The 19,035-nt window shown below is 43.0% G+C and overlaps 2 protein-coding genes across 4 annotated transcripts; both read right to left on the bottom strand.

Annotated features, from left to right (window-relative positions):
• Positions 1-1,023: 1,023 nt before the first annotated feature.
• On the bottom strand, positions 1,024-1,717 carry LOC119648882 (serendipity locus protein delta-like). The gene has a single exon (XM_038050777.1). It carries the CDS (start codon positions 1,340-1,342, stop codon positions 1,055-1,057), a length of 288 nt encoding a protein of 95 aa, XP_037906705.1. The 5' UTR covers positions 1,343-1,717; the 3' UTR covers positions 1,024-1,054.
• LOC119648880 (zinc finger protein 160-like) lies at positions 1,717-17,060 on the bottom strand. Of its 3 annotated transcripts, none has more exons than XM_038050772.1 (5): positions 16,647-17,060; positions 13,486-14,607; positions 9,504-10,634; positions 3,277-3,678; positions 1,717-3,210 (listed from the first exon to the last, which is right to left on the bottom strand). In XM_038050772.1, exons 1-5 carry the CDS (start codon positions 16,981-16,983, stop codon positions 2,252-2,254), a joined length of 3,951 nt encoding a protein of 1,316 aa, XP_037906700.1. In that variant the 5' UTR covers positions 16,984-17,060; the 3' UTR covers positions 1,717-2,251. The 3 variants fall into 3 exon arrangements, with proteins under 3 accessions (XP_037906700.1, XP_037906701.1, XP_037906702.1); XM_038050773.1 differs by having other exon boundaries at positions 9,504-10,631; XM_038050774.1 differs by having other exon boundaries at positions 13,486-14,604.
• Positions 17,061-19,035: the final 1,975 nt, after the last annotated feature.

The raw sequence follows: 19,035 nt of genomic DNA, 5'->3' as shown, positions 1-19,035 counted from the left end.
GCTGGAAAGGTGGGGAGCATGGGGGTCGAAAGTGATAATTTCTTTCACGGATCTATTCTCAGAAACTACCCAACCAAAAAGTCTGAAAAAAATCGAGAGGTTGCCACTAGATATATATATTACGTGCTAGGTACTAACTGGACAAATGTCGACTCAAATGTTTTTATAAAACAAATACACAAATCTTTTCATATCTGAAGCGTCCAGCTTCCGGCTTCCCGACTTGTTTTTTAGAAATTTCGGCGTTTTTCACGGCTTCTTTAATGTATAAAAAACGACTTAATGAATCGTAATTATTCTAGTTTGCGAACCGTAGAAATTTATTCTAAATAAGTCGTGAAAATTTCAAAGCATTTCCCTGAATAGATTTTGGGCTATGATGGCAGCCGATTTTTAACATGTAGTTTCGAGAAAAACACATTTAAAAATTAGAATGCTGTTATTAACCATAAAATCTTAACTGACCGTTAATTTGTTATACCTAGTCAATAAACCTTCGGTTTCTTAAAAAACACATATAAAGCTTTGGCTTCAATTTTTGCTCTTTTTTAGCGAAGTCATTCGGGCCGGCAAATTCGCACTTCATTACGGCAGTCGACATAAACCTGACATACGCCACTTTATTTGTTTAACACTGTAATTTCCGAATGACTCCGAATATTGAAAAAACACTTTGCTCAAATACTCTACACTATATCTAGATACAATTGATGCAAAAAACACATTGGAAGATCCCCTTGAGTATGAACAGTTAGGCTTCATTTTTAAGGTTTTGTGTAAGACAAAACCTCATTAAAATCGATTCACTGTCTGCCTGTCTGTCACACGCACTTTACTCCAAAACAGCTAAACCGATCCGAACGAAATTTGGTGGACAAAGGGGAACTATGAAATCCCACGCATAAAGCGAGTGGGATAAATTTATTCGGAATTTAAAGGGGGCTCCCCATACATGCAAAGGGGAGATTCATAATTTGTTTTCACCGGATATAATTGTGTACGGTATCAAATGAAAGGTCTCGATTAGTATTTTCCGCAACTGATATTAGTTTCCTTAGAAGTCCTTATGACAAAATCGGCATTTTAGGTATGTTGGATCGTCTTGTAGAGACTTTGGAATCTCATCACCATGATTCGTCACAATATGATCTCTTAATTCAGAGTCTGACTTAAATTTCCCAGGACACAATTCACAGAAAAATGTCGGGTGTTTTGGATGAATTAAATTCCTATGTAAAAATTTGTGTTTGTTGCAGCTGCTCTTCGAGGCAAATTCACGATTGCAGGTGATGCAAAAATTTTTCTCGTCGTCGAAATTGGGGTTCTCGGAAAACACCACCATTTTGGTCTGCTTTATGTTCCCATTAACGCCACCATGAACATCTTTAACGTGACGGGTAAAATTATTCCTATTCCTGAATGATTTCGGACATTGTTCACAACGATATGGTCGCTCTCCCCTATGGATGGATTCATGAACTTTGCGGTCGGAACTTCTGGTGAAAGATTTCGGGCATAATGTACACCAAAATTTTTTTCGCTCATTAGCGTGGCTTTTCTCATGTTGGAAACGTTCTGTTGGTTTTGCAAATAGCTTATGACAAAAACGGCACTTTAGGTAAGTTGGATCGTCTTTAAGGGAAGCTGGAATCTCATCTCCATGACGTGTTACAATATGCTCCCTTAAAGTAAAATCTGAATGGTAACTGTTCAAATCTCCCGCTTCTCATCTCATCTTATCTCTACGTTAGCGCTGACTGGGTGTGTAAATTTACAGCGGTTCTCTATCAAGATCTCCGCTTGACGTTTATTATCATCTTTCACGCGCAATTCGCTTTTTTACTGTTTTCACGTTCTCGTTTCGTTTTTTCGTTTCTTTTCTTCTCATCCTGCTTTGTGCGGGCAATAAAATTAATCAATTAACACTAATCTGTCGTTTTGTTTATTATACCATCTCGTTCTCACCCAACCGTGAATTTGGTTGAATCTCGAAAGAAGTCCGGTCCCAGTATTTTCAAAGAACGCATTTTTCGAACATTGTATTTGAAGCGTTTCTCGAACAGTAACGTTCAGAGCATAGTTCACAAGACAAGGCTCTAGTTCTACCTCGCTTTTCATGAATCTTCATTCTATGTATCCTTTTATGATACTTAAAGCTGATAGTAGTGGGGAACTCACAACTCATACAAAATTGTTTCTCATCATCAAAAGTGGGTTTTTCGGAAAACACAGTTTTGCCATGTTTTCTGCGCTATCTCAAGCCATTGCGGATCTTCCACTTTCGAATACTCGATCTATGTTTTTTCTTATGATTTATGAATGCTTCCTGAGAACCCAATTGAAGATCGCATGTTATACAAAAATTTCTTTCCTCGTCGAACTTGGGTTCAAATGTAAATACGGTCCGGCGTTTAGACATCGATTCTACTTGTCGCCCCTCATCTATTCCTTTTTTTTGTAAGCTAGTCTCTTCGCAGAAAGTTGTTTTATCATTTTTGGTAGCGCTTTCTTTCGACGAATCAATTGCCACTTCTCTCTGGCTAGATGATTGAACATCGGCACCAAACGATGTGTTAGCTTTGAGCTTCCTAGTTTTGCAGCTAATTCCTGCCGAAGACGATTCCAGTTCGCATCCTTTCGCCATTGAACGTTGAACATGAAGTTTAAGATATGACTTAGTTGGAAAGGTTTTACCACAGTCTAAACAGTGAAATGGACGATCTCCTTTATGGATGAGTTCGTGGTTTTTGCGATTGAAGTTCCTGGTAAATGATTTCGAGCATATTGAACACCGATAAGGTGCCTTTTCGTTGATGTGGCTTTCCTCGTGCAGGCACCGTTCTGTTAGGTTTTCAAAGTGCTTATTACAAAATCGGCACTGGAAGTCCGTCGGTTCGTCTCTAAGCGAGTCTCGACTCTTTGAGTTGTTGAACTTGGTATCCAGATTCAGCCTTTGCTCTGATTCTGTTTCAATCTGTCGATTGATGTCTTCGGATAGTGTTTCCTCATCTGGGTTAGCGAATACTGATTTAACAATTACCATATTTGTGCTTTCCTTGGTCAGATCGGTTTCAGTTAACATACTGTTTTCGGGTTTTATATTCATGCATCTAACCCGTGAAGGATTACAATGTGAATCAACCAAATTATCCATATCCTTTTTCATTCGGTCCCCATCATGAATTTTTTCAACGCTTTCTCCATGGTAAACTGAATCAATGAAAGTTAGATCCATTTTATTGGTTAATATTTCATAATATTCAAAAATATTAGTACCTGAGTCCTGGATTTCGTAATCGCCAATATCTAGTTCATCCTTAACTTTAGTTTCGTTTGGAACATCTTCCTGGCCGCCATCATTCAAATGAGTTATTCCCTGTTTACGAAGCCGCTCCTTGTGATAACTCTTATGTCGCGTGAAGGCCAGTCTTGAAGGTAATTGACGATCACATGTGACACAAAAGAGTCTTTTTCCATCGTAAATAGGATCGGCTGTAATTTTCACAGGTTTCCTTGGATTGTCCGAACAGATTCTGTAGCGTGGAATTTTCACTTCCTCTCGATTTTTGTTTGTGGTAATATTTTTCGAGATATTGGTGAGGGTGTTTTTTGAATTGAAATTTTCTGAAAGCCTACACACAGTTTTCTCCGGTACGATTCTATCTATTGTATCAGCCGCTGTGAAAATAACAAAAAATATGGTTCCCTGAGCAGTCATTCCGCTTTGGATTTATTGTTAAAAGAAGGAATATATCAAGGGAATAAAATGTATGCTCAATTCTTGCATCTAATAACTATTTCTAACTAAATCGTGTTGCGAATGTAGCTTTGGGAGTAACTGGGCATGTGGACCACAAACCATGCTCGTGGGACTGAACATTCAAACTACAAAACAATTCGACGGTGTTTATGAGCACCACAACCAACCGCATATATGCGTCGTCCCTGTACGATTTGGGCAATGTGCTTCAATTCCTTTCACAATTTGCCCGGAAGCTTGAACTCCTCCTAGACTGTTCTATGCGGCAGAGTTCTAGGATGACCCACTCAATCCTAAGTTATTGAGTTCCATTGCATAATCCAATCCAGTTGTCGCACTTTCTTATGTGTGACCCATCTAGTGCTATCCGGATATCAGGCCAGCATTACCTATTGTCTTACGAGTATTTCAGGATAGCTCAATAGCACGATGCAGCCAAGATTTGTGGCGCCTCAAGTGGCAATTCCAGTTTCACAACGAAAACGAGACCTGGCTCACATCAGGGCACTTTATAGAGACTCTAAAGTCTTCTTACTACAACGATTAAAAGTAATTTCGAACTCTCTCGCTTCGATAGTAATTGGATAATAAGAGGAAGGATTGCCTTCTCTTGAATATTCACCTAGCTAGCGATCGGCCGTTCTCGTAGGTTAGCGTTAATAAAAATATCATAACTAATGAGTTTTAGTTTTTCCTTTTATAGATGACCCCTTTTAATAATAATAAGCCGGTCCCAAGCCCGGTTGTGAAAGGAGGAGGGATGGATAGCTTCAGTCTGAATGGTTGTACGTCACCGCAGCGTCTCAGGGGATAGGTGAGGAAAGTGCAGGAACTTTGCAGTCTTGCAGATTACTCACTAAGGAAGCTATCTCAACACCTGGCAGCTAGGGATAAAATGCGCCACCAACAATGAGAAGAAGGAGAAATTTGAGGTCCGGTACGGATAACCGGCGGGAGTCGTCTGACTTGGTGAGTGGGTCGGGCTCTCATAATGGACAGCACGGCGTCGAAACCGCTAGTCGTGGGGCGGTTCGACGTCTAGGCGCCACGACGACCAGGAGCACAGCTCCGCCTGCTGCAGCTGTTTCGCCACAATCTGTGCAGACCACTTCAGCAGGTTCGCGTAGGAACCGGATGAAATGGACTGAAGAAATGAACCTCTTCATCATCCGCTCCTACTACGAAATAATGGCGGGGGCGGGTACAACATCTTACCGCCCTTTGTTGCACCAGAGATTCGTCGAGCGTTTCCCGCAATTCGCGCACGTGACTGTGCAGCGAGTCGCAGACCAGTACCGCTTTATTACTCGCAGCGACACAATCCCGGCCACCATCAGGGAGCGTGTTCGACTTGAAGTCATCGGGGAAATTGGTGACCGAGAGTCGATGGGGGCAGAGGCGGCGGCATCAACAACACCACGCCGCACTGCAGGTAACAGGTTCAATACTCGCCGAAGCACTCTTCTCCACCGTCCAGCTGAGGTTCAGGACGAATTCCAAAGAGCGTGTATAGAATTCTCGGATATGGATCCTTTGCATAGACCAGGTATTCCTAGGCTCTATGCATCTCCAGCAACTCCGGGAATTCTATCTCAAATCAATGATGAGATTGCATCGACTATGTGCTGATATGTCGCTGCTGCAACTACAATCACTTGTGTATTGTGGTGCAGTTGCGGCTATCAGATTGCACGGTCAGAAGATTCGCTTTCGTGTTATTGGTTTGGGTGACAAAAGAGATCCACCATGGAAAATTCGTCTGGAACGTCGGCGGGACTCACTAAGGCAGGACATTACTAGACTGATTCAGATCAGCACTGGCAATTCCAGCCGACGGGTGAGAAATAAAGTGCAGAGGGTTTACCGGAACTATGCCATCCCCTGTGAGACACCCGTAGTTGAAATTCTGGACACACTAAAACAAACTTTCTGTCATATGCAGTCGGTTACGACGGTATGGCGAAAGTTATTCCAGTCGTGTCCAGACTGCAACATACGCGAGGAACCAGCGGAGCTTTTTCAGATCTCTCAACGAATCCCAACAGAGCGCCCAGACTATACAGTTCTCGGTGACGGAAGCGAAAGAGTATTGGGGTGGACTTTGGGGGTTACCTGCCCAGCATGCTGAGTGGATCACCGCCGAAGGCACCCGCCATGCCAATACACCTGGCATGAATTTCGCGGATGTTACCGAAGAGGAAGTTCGACGAGCCATAAACAGCTCGAAGAACTGGAGGGGCCCAGGTCTGGATCGGGTGTCGAATTTCTGTTATAAGAAATTCACCAGCGTACACAGTCGGTTGGCACGCAGTATAAATGAGGTCATGAGTCGGCCGGAGGAATTTCCACCTTTCCTCACTGCGGGGATTACCTACCTTATCCCTAAGAAGGACACGGTGCAGGACCCCGCAGACACAAGACTGATCACTTGCTTACCAACCCTCTACAAATTCATTACGTCCATTATTAGTGGAAGGATCAATGCGCACCTCAAGACCAACAACATTCTATCCGAGGAGCAGAAGGGCTGCCGAGTTGGGTCAAGGGGTTGCAAAGAGCAACTCATTATCGACTCGGTAGTTGTAGGACAAGCAACTAGAGGTCAAAGAAACCTCTTCAGTTGCTATATCGATTATGCCAAGGCTTTTGATAGCGTTCCGCACACCTGGCTAATCGACATCCTACATCTGTATCGCATTGATCCGAAACTAATAAAGTTTTTGGTGACAGTCGTGGAAGGGTGGCATACCGCCTTATCAGTCCGTACATCTGAGGGTGCTAATACCTCAGAGCCCATCCGTATACGGAGGGACATCTTCCAGGGGGATTCGTTGACTCCCCTTTGGTTTTGTATGGCACTGAACCCCCTTTCATGGCTACTGAATGATGCTAGAGGGCATGGTTTTGCAATAAAGTATGGCCTACGTGCTAAGTGCGAATTGACACACTTGATGTACCTAGATGACATCAAGCTGTATGCTGGTACTGACAACCATCTTAGAAGTCTGTTGCGAATAATAGACATGTTCAGCCGTGATATTCGGATGGAGTTTGGATTGGACAAGTGTCGAATCCAAGCCATCCGCAAAGGTCATCACGAGCCGCATGCCGGACATAGCATTGGTGACCTCCACATCGAAGCTATGACCGAGACAAATTTCTACAAGTACCTAGGAATTCTGCAAGGAACCCGTGCTCGAGTTGGTGATCTGAAGGAAGCACTGCTGTTCGAATTCCTGCGACGTGTAAAGCTGGTGCTGAAATCGCATCTCTCGGGGAAGAATAAAATGAGCGCGTCGAATGTATTCGCTATTCCTTCACTGGCTTATGCATTCGGAATATTGCCGTGGACGAAGACCGACCTGGAAAACGTCCAGCGGCGGATACGCACAACTATGTCCAAATTCCGAATACATCACCCAAAGTCTGCCGTGGAGCGGATGAACCTGCCTCGTGACATCGGAGGTAGGGGCGTGGTTAACGTGGCGGCGCAACATCATCGCCAAGTCGACTCGCTGCGCGCTTATTTTTACAGCAAAGAGCAGGCGAGTCCCTTGCATGCGGCTGTCTGTAAGGCAGACTGTGGACTGACTCCACTTAACTTGAAGGATCGATCTTTCAATCCTCTGAGTGGGGTGAAGTCGGACCAAGAGCGGATCGATGAATGGAAGTCGAAGGCAGTGCACGGTAAACACGTGAATTGTCTTTGGCAGCCATTTGTCGATTTGCATCTGTCGAACAGATGGCTGTGTGCTGGGGAGCTCTTTGCTGAGACGGAGGGGTTCATGTGTGCCATTCAGGATGGCGTGGTCGTCACCCGAGCTTATAAAAAGCTCATCATGAAAGAACGGGTGGAGAACGACCAGTGCAGAATGTGTGGTTCGGCGTTAGAGACGTTGGACCATCTCATTTCTGGCTGTACTGTTATTGCACCGGTGCAATACATCACCAGGCATAATGCTGTATGTAAGGTTATCCATCAAAACCTTGCATATAAGCATGGGCTGATCACGGGAACATGTCCGGTTTACCGATATGAGCCGCAAGCAGTACTTGATAGTTCTGCTTACAGCATGTATTGGGACCGGCAAGTTCTGACTGATCGCCATACCGCACACAACAAGCCTGACGTACTGCTAGTTGACAAGACGGGTCGCTCCGCGTATATTATTGATGTTGCTATCCCCCATAACAGCAACATTGAACGGAAATACGTGGAGAAGAAGGTGAACTATGAGCCAATGGCTCGGGAAATCAAAGAAATTTGGCGTCTCGAGCGGGTGGTTGTAGTTCCCATAATATTGTCAGCTACAGGTATTGTACCTAAATCCCTGACGGCTTCCCTTGATGTCCTGGGACTTTCGCACAGTCTGGTTCAAACCATGCAGAAGTACACCATTCTGCATACGTGCTCGATGTTGCGGGGAGTACTCGACGGATTCTCCCACTGACCTACCACCGGCCACAACCACCAGTGCCCCTTTAGTATTTAAGTATGTAGGATCGTCCGAGCCTAAATGCTTGGCACTTAGTGCTAGTATTAGGTAAAATCCGGCATCTGCCGAGATTGTGATAATTCGGAAATAATAATAATAATCATTGGCGCAACAATCCATGTTGGATCAGGGCCTTGAAGTGTGTCAGAGCAAGACCGTAACGGTACACTAGAGTATACTGTAGGAAGAAATGTGCGCATTGCGTTCGCTCGATATTATTAGCCTGATTTGACTCAGGTACTCATTCACAGCTGAGTCGACTGGTATCCGACATCAAATCACGATACAAACTCCACTGCCCGCAGTCAGATTTGAAACGCGACCTTCCGTATGACAGCTTGGTGCTCTAACGACTCGGCTATCCGGACACGCTCTTTTTAAAGTGGCGGGAAATTGTGCATCGGAACGCATGTTGTTAGTTCTCAGCCATCGCTGAAATATCTGGGAGTAACATTCGACACCAAGCTGAGCTTTAAACCCCACTTAAACTTACTGGGCAGACAGTGGCCACTATCAGCTCAATACTGGCAAGGATGCTTCCTAATATAGGCGGCCCTAAACGCGCGAGTCGTCAGCTCTGTCCGCAGACAGCTTCAAGCTGCATATCAGCTAAACGCCCGGCAGCATGCGCTATTGCGGGGATGATCCCACTGGATATTCTAACCGGTGAGGCAAGTCGTCTGTATGAGAATCAGGAAGCGAGCCTAAATAAGCAAAGTGGGTGTATGCGGTCATTGTCTGCATGGCAAACAGCATGGGACCAAGCGGAAAATGACCGGTGGACACAGAGACTTACCCCAGACATAAGCATGTGGGCTATGCAAAACCACGGTGAGACGAGTTACGATGTGACTCAGTTCTTAACCGGACACGGTGGGTGAAGGAAGTACCTCTATAGGTTCGGTCTCGATGAATCGGCCGATTGTCCTAATTGTCAAGATACAGCCGAAGATGCAGAACACGTTTTCTTCACCTACCCAAGATCTAAAAGCTTCAGGCGTAATCTTGAAAGAGAGCTAAATGCCTGTGGAAAATCTGATAAAGGACAGGCAGATAGACAGACAGAAAGTTGATGGTGCACGGAAAATCGTACACCTCATGTTGGTCGATCATATGTCGTCGCAGTTCCCAGTGACCGTTACATAATTTCCCACATTCTTTGCAATTGTAATCTGTTTTACTGGCGTGGGTACTTCTATGTGATTCTAAATCTGATTTCTTACTAAACAACATATCGCAATACTTACATGGAAAGGATTTTCCGCCAGAATGTGAAGGTTCACCTGGACGATTCGGTTGATCAGCAGCTTCCTGGGTATGCTTTTCGGGTAGATAACACTCTGTTGTCTCCTCAAGTCGGTCATGACTAGATTCGCTTTGAGAGTTCATTGGATTGTCTTGTAGGGGTTTTTGAACCTCTTCTCCATGACACATTGCGATATGCTCTTCCAATTCCAGGCCTGATTTAAATCGTCCCGAGCATAATTCACAAGAAAATGTTGCTTGTTTTCTCAAGATCATACTCTGATGCAGTAACTTATGAGTACTAAGACTGACGCTGGAGGCGAATTCAAGATTGCACGTGATACAAAGATTTTTCTCGTCATCGAAATTGGGGCTTTCGGAAAACACAACCATTTTATTTCGTATCAGTTTCCCATTTTTGGTAGTGTCCTCTAATTGAAGAGATACTACATTTCCTGGGTTTAGTCCACCATGAACTTCTTTAAGGTGACGATTAAAACTTCTCTTATGTCGGAATGATTTAGGACATTGTTCACAACGATATGGTCGATCTTCTCCATGAGTAGATTCGTGAATGTTGCGTTCTGTATTTCTGGTAAAAGATTTCGGGCATAATGAACACCGATATGGCTTCTTTTCTTTAGGGTGACTTGTCTCATGTTGGAAACGTTCTGTTGGCTTTGCAAATTGCATATGACAAAAACGGCACTTTAGATACGTTGGATGTACGTTTCTGATGGTGCCCTCGTAATCGCCAATATCAAGTTCATCCTTAACTTTAGTTTTGGTTGAAGCATCTTCCTGGCCGCCATGATTCAAATCAGTTATTCCCTGTTTACGAAGCCGCCTCCTGTGATATTTCTTATGTCGCGTGAAGGCCAGTCTTGAAGGTAACTGACGATCGCATGTGACACAAAAGAGTCGTTTTCCATCATAAATAGGATCGGCTGTAATTTTCACAGGTTTCCTTGGATTGCCCGAACAGATTCTGTAGCGTGGACGTTTCACTTCCCCTGGAATCTTCTTTGTGATAATATTTTTTGGGACATTCGTGATGATTTTTTCTGAATTGGAGTTTTCTGAAAGCCTTCGGACAGTTACCTCGGTTACGATTCCATCTATTGTACCAACTGCTGTGAAAATAACAAAAATTATTGTTCCTTGCAGCATGGGTTTGGATTAATTGTTAAAAGAAAGAATATATGAAAGGAATAAAGTGTGCGACCCATTCTTCATCTGTTATGATATGAGATGTCCACGCCAAAAGCTTTAGACATTTATCTGAGAAATTATGCGGTGTTTCCAACGATTAATTATTTGAAATAATAAAAACTTGTTGTTTCTTTTTCGTTGGTGTGAATATTTATTCTTGCAAATATCGATATTTCGGGAACCACTTGTTCTCTTCATCAGTGCTAATAAGTTTACAAACTTGTTAGCACTGATGAAGGGAACAAGTGATTCCCGAAATATCGGTATTTGCAAGAATCCTCTTTTTCTTCAGCCTTTGTCCCGTTCACAAGCGGGGTCGGCTCGTCGTGATCGGCTTCGCCAGTTGGCTCTATCGAATGCCTGATCTGGGTGTAATCTCGAGGCTTTCAAATCCCCATCCAGCGTATCAAGCCACCGTTGCTCAGGTCTGCCTTTTGGTCGTTTACCATCGACTTCGATGTTCAGACCAATCTTTGCAAGTGAACTCTCGTTTGCACGAATTGCGTGACCATACCATCGAAGACGCCTCTCTCGCAACTTTTCCACGATCGGTGCAACCCCATAACGATCGCGGATATCCTCATTTCGGATGTGATCTAAACGTGTGACGCCACTAGTCCAACGTAGCATTTTCGTCTCCATTACCGCGAGACGCCGTTCATTGTCTTTTATGGTCGGCCAACACTCAGAACCATAGAGAGCGACTGGACGGACAACATTGCGGTAAATTTTAGATTTGAGACGTTCGTTGATACGTCGATCACAAAGGACACCACTTGTGGAACGCCACTTCATCCAGGTTGCGTTAATGCGTGAAGCAATTTCATAACGCAGCTCTCCATTGGCTGATAGCGTTGACCCGAGGTATTATGATTATTGACATTGGATGATCCAAACTATCCAAGGAGTTATCGTTATTCGTATCGTATTCATTCCGTTACGTGAAGCACCAGTTTCAAGGAAATTCCTTAAAGTTAAAGCGCACAGAAGAAAACTAACGACAGTGTATCGTCTGAGTGAACGACGCCCAATAACAAACTGGCACAACCGTACCGTGTGTACCGATCAAAAGCGCTAAACAGGGACGAGGCACGACCTCGGTCTAATCTCATAGATAAGACAGAGATGGAAACAAAATATCATTCTGGAACTACTGCTACTGCCACCCATACATTTGAGAGTAGTTCCAAAAGCCGTATGTGAAATATTCGCACAAGGTTATTCGCAAGCCCACGCTGCATATCCTTGTCGATGTTCTGTCTATCATGTTTGTGCTCAAACCCAGAGCAATTTGAAATCATTTCCTCTCACTTCTCCTCTACACAGCACCGGGTAAAATGCTGAGGATGATAGCGACTCGGGAGAAGGCTGAGCATGATAGCGGGCCGGGAGAGAGAGAAGGTGATAGCAGACTATGGCAGAGGGTTGATAGGTAACACATCGTTCAATAAGTCCCGGGACTAACTATGAAAACAACATTTTATCGGCAAAATTCTTTATTATTTATAAACATAATCTCCTTCAAGGGTAATATAATCATTCCAACGCTTCTCTAACTTTTCAATGCCATGTTTGTAGAACGATTTGTCTTTTGACTCAAAATGAGCCTTAGTAGCAGCGATCATCTCCTCATTTGAGCCAAATCTTTTTCCCTGGAGCATCTTTTTGAGATCCGCAAAGAGCCAGTAGTCACTGGGGGCCAGATCCGGCGAGTGCGGAGGATGAGGAAGCAGTTGGAAGCCTAATTCGTTGAATTTGGTCATCGTTTTGATTGACTTGTGGCACGGTGTGTTGTCTTGATGAAAGATGACTTTCTTCTTCTTCATGTGTGGGCGTTTTTTCGCTATGTCGGCCTTCAAACGATCCAATAACACTATGTAGTAGTCGCTATTGATGGTTTTTCCTTTTTCGAGGTAGTCAATGAAAATTATGCCATTCGCATCCCAGAATACGGACGCCATCACTTCGGTGGCCGACTGTTGTGTTTTTGCACGCTTTGGGCGGCTTTCACCGGTCGTACGCCATTCAGCTGACTGTCGACTTGACTCCGGAGTGAAATGGTGAATCCATGTTTCGTCCACTGTCACATATCGACGCAAAAAATCCTGTTTATTGCGAGTAAACAGTGCCAAACAGCTCTCCGATTCATTGATACGTTATTGCTTTTGTTCCATTGTGAGTAAACGCAGCACCCATTTGGAAAAAATCTTTTTCATAGCCAATTTTTGGTGCAAAATAGTAAATGCACTACCAGTTGATATGTTCACCATCTTAGCTATCTTGCGCACTTTCATTTTGCGGTCACCCATCACGATTTTCAATACTTGCTTGGTGTTTTCGGGAGTTACTGCCTCATTTGGCCGACCCGAACGTTCCGCATCATTTGTATCAGCACGACCGCGTTTCAAGTCAGCATACAAATTGTTGTTTTCGACGTAGTAGAGTCCGGATAACGTTTTTCAAGCCATAGCTGAGCTTGAACAGTGTTTTTTCCCATTAGAAAACAATGTTTTATCAACACACGAAACTCGCTTTGGTCCATTTTTTTCACGATTGCAAAGGTAGCGTCACTTTAACCACTACAGCTTTCTTGGTTATGTTTCGAATTACATCAAATTTTGACACATCTTATCTGAAGGTTGGTACTTCTGAACCTTGGTCTCTCTACGCTAGTCCCGGGATTTATTGAACGATGTGTTATAGTCGTGGCGTGGGTACTTCTATGTGATTCTAAATCTGATTTCTTACTAAACAACATGTCGCAATACTTACATGGAAAGGATTTTCCGCCAGAATGTGAAGGTTCACCTGGACGATTCGGTTGATCAGCAGTTTCCTCGGTATGCTTTTCGGGTAGATAACACTCTGTTGGCTCCTCAAGTCGGTCATGACTAGATTCGCTTTGAGAGTTCATTGGATTGTCTTGTAGGGGTTTTTGAACCTCTTCTCCATGACACATTGCGATATGCTCTCCCAATTCCAGGCCTGATTTAAATCGTCCCGAGCATAATTCACAAGAAAATGTTGCTTGTTTTCTCAAGATCATACTCTGATGCAGTAACCTATGAGTACTAAGACTGACGCTGGAGGCGAATTCAAGATTGCACGTGATACAAAGATTTTTCTCGTCATCGAAATTGGGGCTTTCGGAAAACACAACCATTTTATTTCGTATCAGTTTCCCATTTTTCGTAGTGTCCTCTAATTGAAGAGATACTACATTTCCTGGGTTTAGTCCACCATGAACTTCTTTAAAGTGACGATTACAACTTGCCTTATGTCGGAATGATTTAGGACATTGTTCACAACGATATGGTCGATCTTCTCCATGAGTAGATTCGTGAATTTCGCGTTCTGTAGTTCTGGTAAAAGATTTCGGGCATAATGGACACCGATATGGCTTCTTTTCTTTAGGGTGACTTTTCTCATGTTGGAAACGTTCTGTTGGCTTTGCAAATTGCATATGACAAAAACGGCACTTTAGATGCGTTGGATGTACGTTTCTGATGGTGCCCTCGTAATCGCCAATATCCTTAACTTTAGTTTCGTTTGAAGCATTTTCCTGGCCGCCATGATTCAAATGAGTTATTCTCTGTTTACGAAGCCGCCCCTTGTGATAATTCTTATGTCGCGTGAAGGCCTGTTTTGAAGGTAATTGACGATCACATGTGACACAAAAGAGTCGTTTTCCATCATAAATAGGATCGGCTGTAATTTTCACACGTTTCCTTGGATTGCCCGAACAGATTTTGCGGCGTGGAAGTTTCATTTCCCTTGGAATCTTCTTTATGATAATATTTTTCGGGACATTCGCGGCGATTTTTTCTGAATTGGAGTTTTCTGAAAGCCTTCGGACAGTTACCTCGGTTACGATTCCATCTATTGTACCAACTGCTGTGAAAATAACAAAAATTATCGTTCCTTGTAGCATGGGTTTGGATTAATTGTTAAAAGAAAAAATATGTCAAGGGAATAAAGTCTATGGTTAACTTTGCCTAGGCAAACATTGTAGTTTTGCGGGACAAAAAATATAGCGTTCGGTGGGCGGGGCTTGTCAGTCAGGATCATAGTTGGATTCTGCGCATCATCATTGACATTGGCTCCCATTTGTGTTATGGTGTTAATGCACCTTTGTGTGAACCAAAATCTTATTAGAATCGATTCGATGTCTGTCTCTCTGTCACACCCGATTTAGTCGGAAATGGCTAAGCCAATTGTCACGAAATTTGATGGGGACGTGTGGTCTGTAAATTCCTTTGCATAAAATGGGTTGCATCATTTTAGACTGGGTTTTAAGGGGGTCTACTTGTGAAAGGGAAGTGTAATATGGTCGTCTGGGGTATCAAACGAAAGAGCTCAATTAGTAGTAGTAGTAAGTAGTTCGAAACTGATGATATTTTTGATGCCGGGTGAAACATAGAGGAGTGAGGGGTCAAAATGTGTGCCCCGAAAAGTGTAACAGATCTCGGCCTCAAAACCTATCCAACCGAAAAATCTGAAAAACAATCGTATTGGTGCATCCATACGAAATCTAAGCGTCAAAATACATCCCATTCCGATGTCTGCTTAAGTAAAGTTAATAAACCTCTATACCTGAAGCGGATTTAGCATCTTTAATCCGTCGAGCATCATCAAGTTCGTTGCCGTAGTTACAAAGTGGGTCGAACGATTAATCTAGTTTGAAAAAAATCAAGATAGAAAAACCTAAGATTTTTACGAATTCAGCAGAGATCGTTATAATTGTAAGCCAAATACGTAGAAATAAATAAGGAACAATCTGTCTGAGACTCGCGGAATCTATGCAAATACTGGAATCGTTTGATATACATTGTATGTGGGTGTATGAAGAGGGGGAGACGCAGATTCTCAGATCCTAGTGGTAACAGAATATTCCGGTTTCTTCTATCGCCAGATTTCCGCGCAGCACCAAAAATATGATGTCTGATGAAATAGAAAATGTACCATGGCTCTCGCTTCTAATTAAAGGGTGGACACGTATCATCTTGGAGAATTCCTATTATCAACATATGTCCAGTTAGTGAATTATGGCCTCGGGTAATAGGGCAAGCCTCTTCAAACCACTCTAAAAATCTACGACTCACCACTTTCAATTGATCTTCTATCATCAAACGAGCTCTTAGCCACGTAGGAAACTACACTTTCATTCCCAGAAGTTCATTTAACTTCGTCCAATCCAGTTTTATTAGGATTCTGTTTTGGTATTACTGTTGCTGTTCGCTTGCAATAGTAAGGCTAAACAGGTAACGTTATTCTGAGAGTGAGAATTCATCTAGCACCTGTCAGTCTCTAATCAACACTAAGAACTGTATAGTGCAGATTGTTAGGTCAATTGCTTTACATCTTTTTTGTCTCATAAACGTAAGGGCGCACCGAACTTTCATGGCCATCAGATCAACTGAAGTGATAAAATCAAACAGCTTCTCTCCTCTAGAATTACTTTTGCTACTGCCCCAACAAATATGCTGACTGTTCGTATGACAACCTATTAACAGTTCAAGATTACTTGACTCTGCATATACTGCCAGATCCCTTAGTTCTACATCGGCGGAGGGTACGAGGAATCGTAGAGTAAGCAGAGGCAACTACGTCATTTCTTCTCTTGCCATTAACCTGGTATTGTAAGTTGACCGCAATTAGGTCCTGGGAACAAAATTGTCTCAGCATGGTTGCCTCTAATAATTTTAACAATCAGGGTGGAGGATCTCGGTCTCGAGGACCTCTCATCGAAGAAGATTCCCAGGAAAAGATAGAGTTGTTGACTAAAAGGCGAAAGTAGCAGTGGGTAGGTTATACTTTAACTGGAAGATATCTTTGGCTCTTATTGTCCTTTTATGACTACGACCGGTTCTGCCTTAATTCAATAATTTGATAATTTTATTTCCTACTTAATCAATGCTACTTAATATATTTACCTTTATCTACAATTTCATGATTTTTGATTGGTTCCTCCTCCTTTATTGGGACTTTACTCCAGCCATCTTTCTGTACACCATAGTCTGGGTGGGCAGTTTTCAAATGAATCCCAAAGCATTCCATACTATCAAAGCGATCACTGCACCCATTGCAAGTAACGGTATACTTCCCTTCAGTTGTTATTAGGATACGACCACAATCGGCTCTCCAATCGGTCGTCGAAAGGTCTGGATGTGACCAAACCGATTCATAGATTTCTTCGAATTCACTTAGCATTTCCTCTTCTGATTTCACGCCTGCCTGTACTCCTGGATCCAGTAAAGGTATCAGGTCCATATTTAAAGTATTTCTTTTCAACACTAATTCCTTCAGAGTAAACAGAAACTATCGTTGCCAAAGAAAGCAATTCCATCTTCTTCTTTTCCTCTGAGTACCGCGTAGCTTTATCTCATTCGGCTTTGTGCGAGGTCGGTGACGATTCATGCTCAGGTGTCACTTTCCATAGTACATTCTCAAAAGTAGTAATCTTACGAGGAAAGCGTAGAATATGGCTTTAGTTATTGTTCAATTGCCTGAAATCCCTCTACAATCCTCGAATTGCAATATTACTGAGAACCTGTGAGATTGCATCAATGATTGACTTCGCAAACAGTCTATTGCGAGCAAAACACGAAAAACTAGAAAAAAAATCCAGGCGAATATATCCAGCGTCTGGTTGAATCCATGCGACGAAGAGTGGCTGTATATGACGCTAAAGTGCTTTATAGGAAGTATTAACTAGTCGAGTTTTCGAGATCATTATGACGATTTTGTAGCTATGTCGGAATTTCAAGTTTGCATACGAAAATACAGTTTCTCTTATAATTCGCCTACCGTTTTTCGTTAAATCCACATTGTATCCAACAAACTGTACGTTATGTTCTTGTAAAAAAACATACATACATACAACTTCCTTTAGCTTCTTGTATTTTTAAAACGGTCGGTGCAGGTCGTAACCAGCAATGAAATTGTCGCCCCTTCTTAATGCGTGGAATATCCACCACTACTTTCGGCTTCCGATCACAGGCCTGTGAGCCGAACAAATTCTTCATTTAAGATAGTATTATATCAGACGAGTGTACTCCGATGATACGACGAAGAAAAGTATTGACGAAGACTTGGGGCTTTTGAGTAACAGTGGAGTTCACTTTCCATGTGTTACTCCTATATAGCAATGCAGAAAGATCACTAGCACGTAATATTCTCAACTTGATCTACTTGTTAAGATAATTGTATTTCCTGATTTTAGACAATGCAGTGAAAGCGGATCTAGCGCTGTTAATGCATGGAACTAGAACTTGTTCGGTAGCGCCGTCGGCAGAAGCAACGCATCCTAGATATACAAATTGATAGACGCGTTCGATACTCTGCTCATTAGTGCAGAAACATACATTACAGCACGTGACATTTTACGCCATCATATGTCGCCTGATAATAGCTATTAGTTTTTCCGGAATACCTCTCTTACGTAAAGCACTCCAGACACTCTTACTGTTCACGCTATCCAAAGCTTTCTCGAAATCGACGAAGAACAAGTGAAGCGAGCATCTAAATTCTGGGCACTGTTCCAAAATGATCCGAATGGTGTTGATGTCGTCAATGCTGGAGAATCCGGAGCGGAAATCAAGCCACTTCCTATCGATCAAGCCTCCCAGATGTGCTTTAGTATGTTTCAGGATTATTTTAATTATTATCTTTGGGACGGGTGGGAGTGCGCAAATACCAGTTATCACATTCAAAACGGGTTCCCTTCTTTGAAATCTTTACGATCATCTCTTTCCTCCATTCTCTGGGAAAGGTCTCGGATTCACAAGAAGTAGCTGATCTACGAGAACTGCAGTTGCATAGATAGATAACCCTGCGGGAAGATAGATAAATAACCCTGCGGGAACACCGTCAAGCCCGCTCCGTTTGAGTGCATAAATGGTCGAAATGATTTCTCTTCTACTTGGAGGAACAGTTCGTATTCGAAAGTTACGGTGACTAGCCAATTTATTCATAAGAGGAGAAACCTCAGCGGATGTGATACGGTTAAAAACCGTAGTGAAGTATTTTCCCCCTTATCACCTGCATGTCTTCGTGAATGAGGAGTCGACCATTAACATCCTCCACAGGACCATCCAAAGATTCGCGACCACATGCAGTCTCCGTTGGTGCATAGCACTGTACAATTGTGATGCTCTTTAACCTAGACCGTAATCTTGCAGTCTGCCAGAAACTAGCTCCCAGGTGATGAGGGTATGAGACCTGATTTGCGTCTGGTAGCAATTGACTCTAAAGAGTATAAAAGCATATTACCTCAAGAGGGGGAGGTGTCCTCTCCAGGGTCATACCATCTCACTTCTCTCA

This window comes from Hermetia illucens, chromosome 2 (assembly GCF_905115235.1).
Source record: "Hermetia illucens chromosome 2, iHerIll2.2.curated.20191125, whole genome shotgun sequence".
NCBI lineage: Eukaryota > Metazoa > Arthropoda > Insecta > Diptera > Stratiomyidae > Hermetia > Hermetia illucens.
The sequence above is the reverse complement of the archived record's forward strand: the minus strand, read 5'-3'. Positions and strand labels throughout refer to the sequence as shown.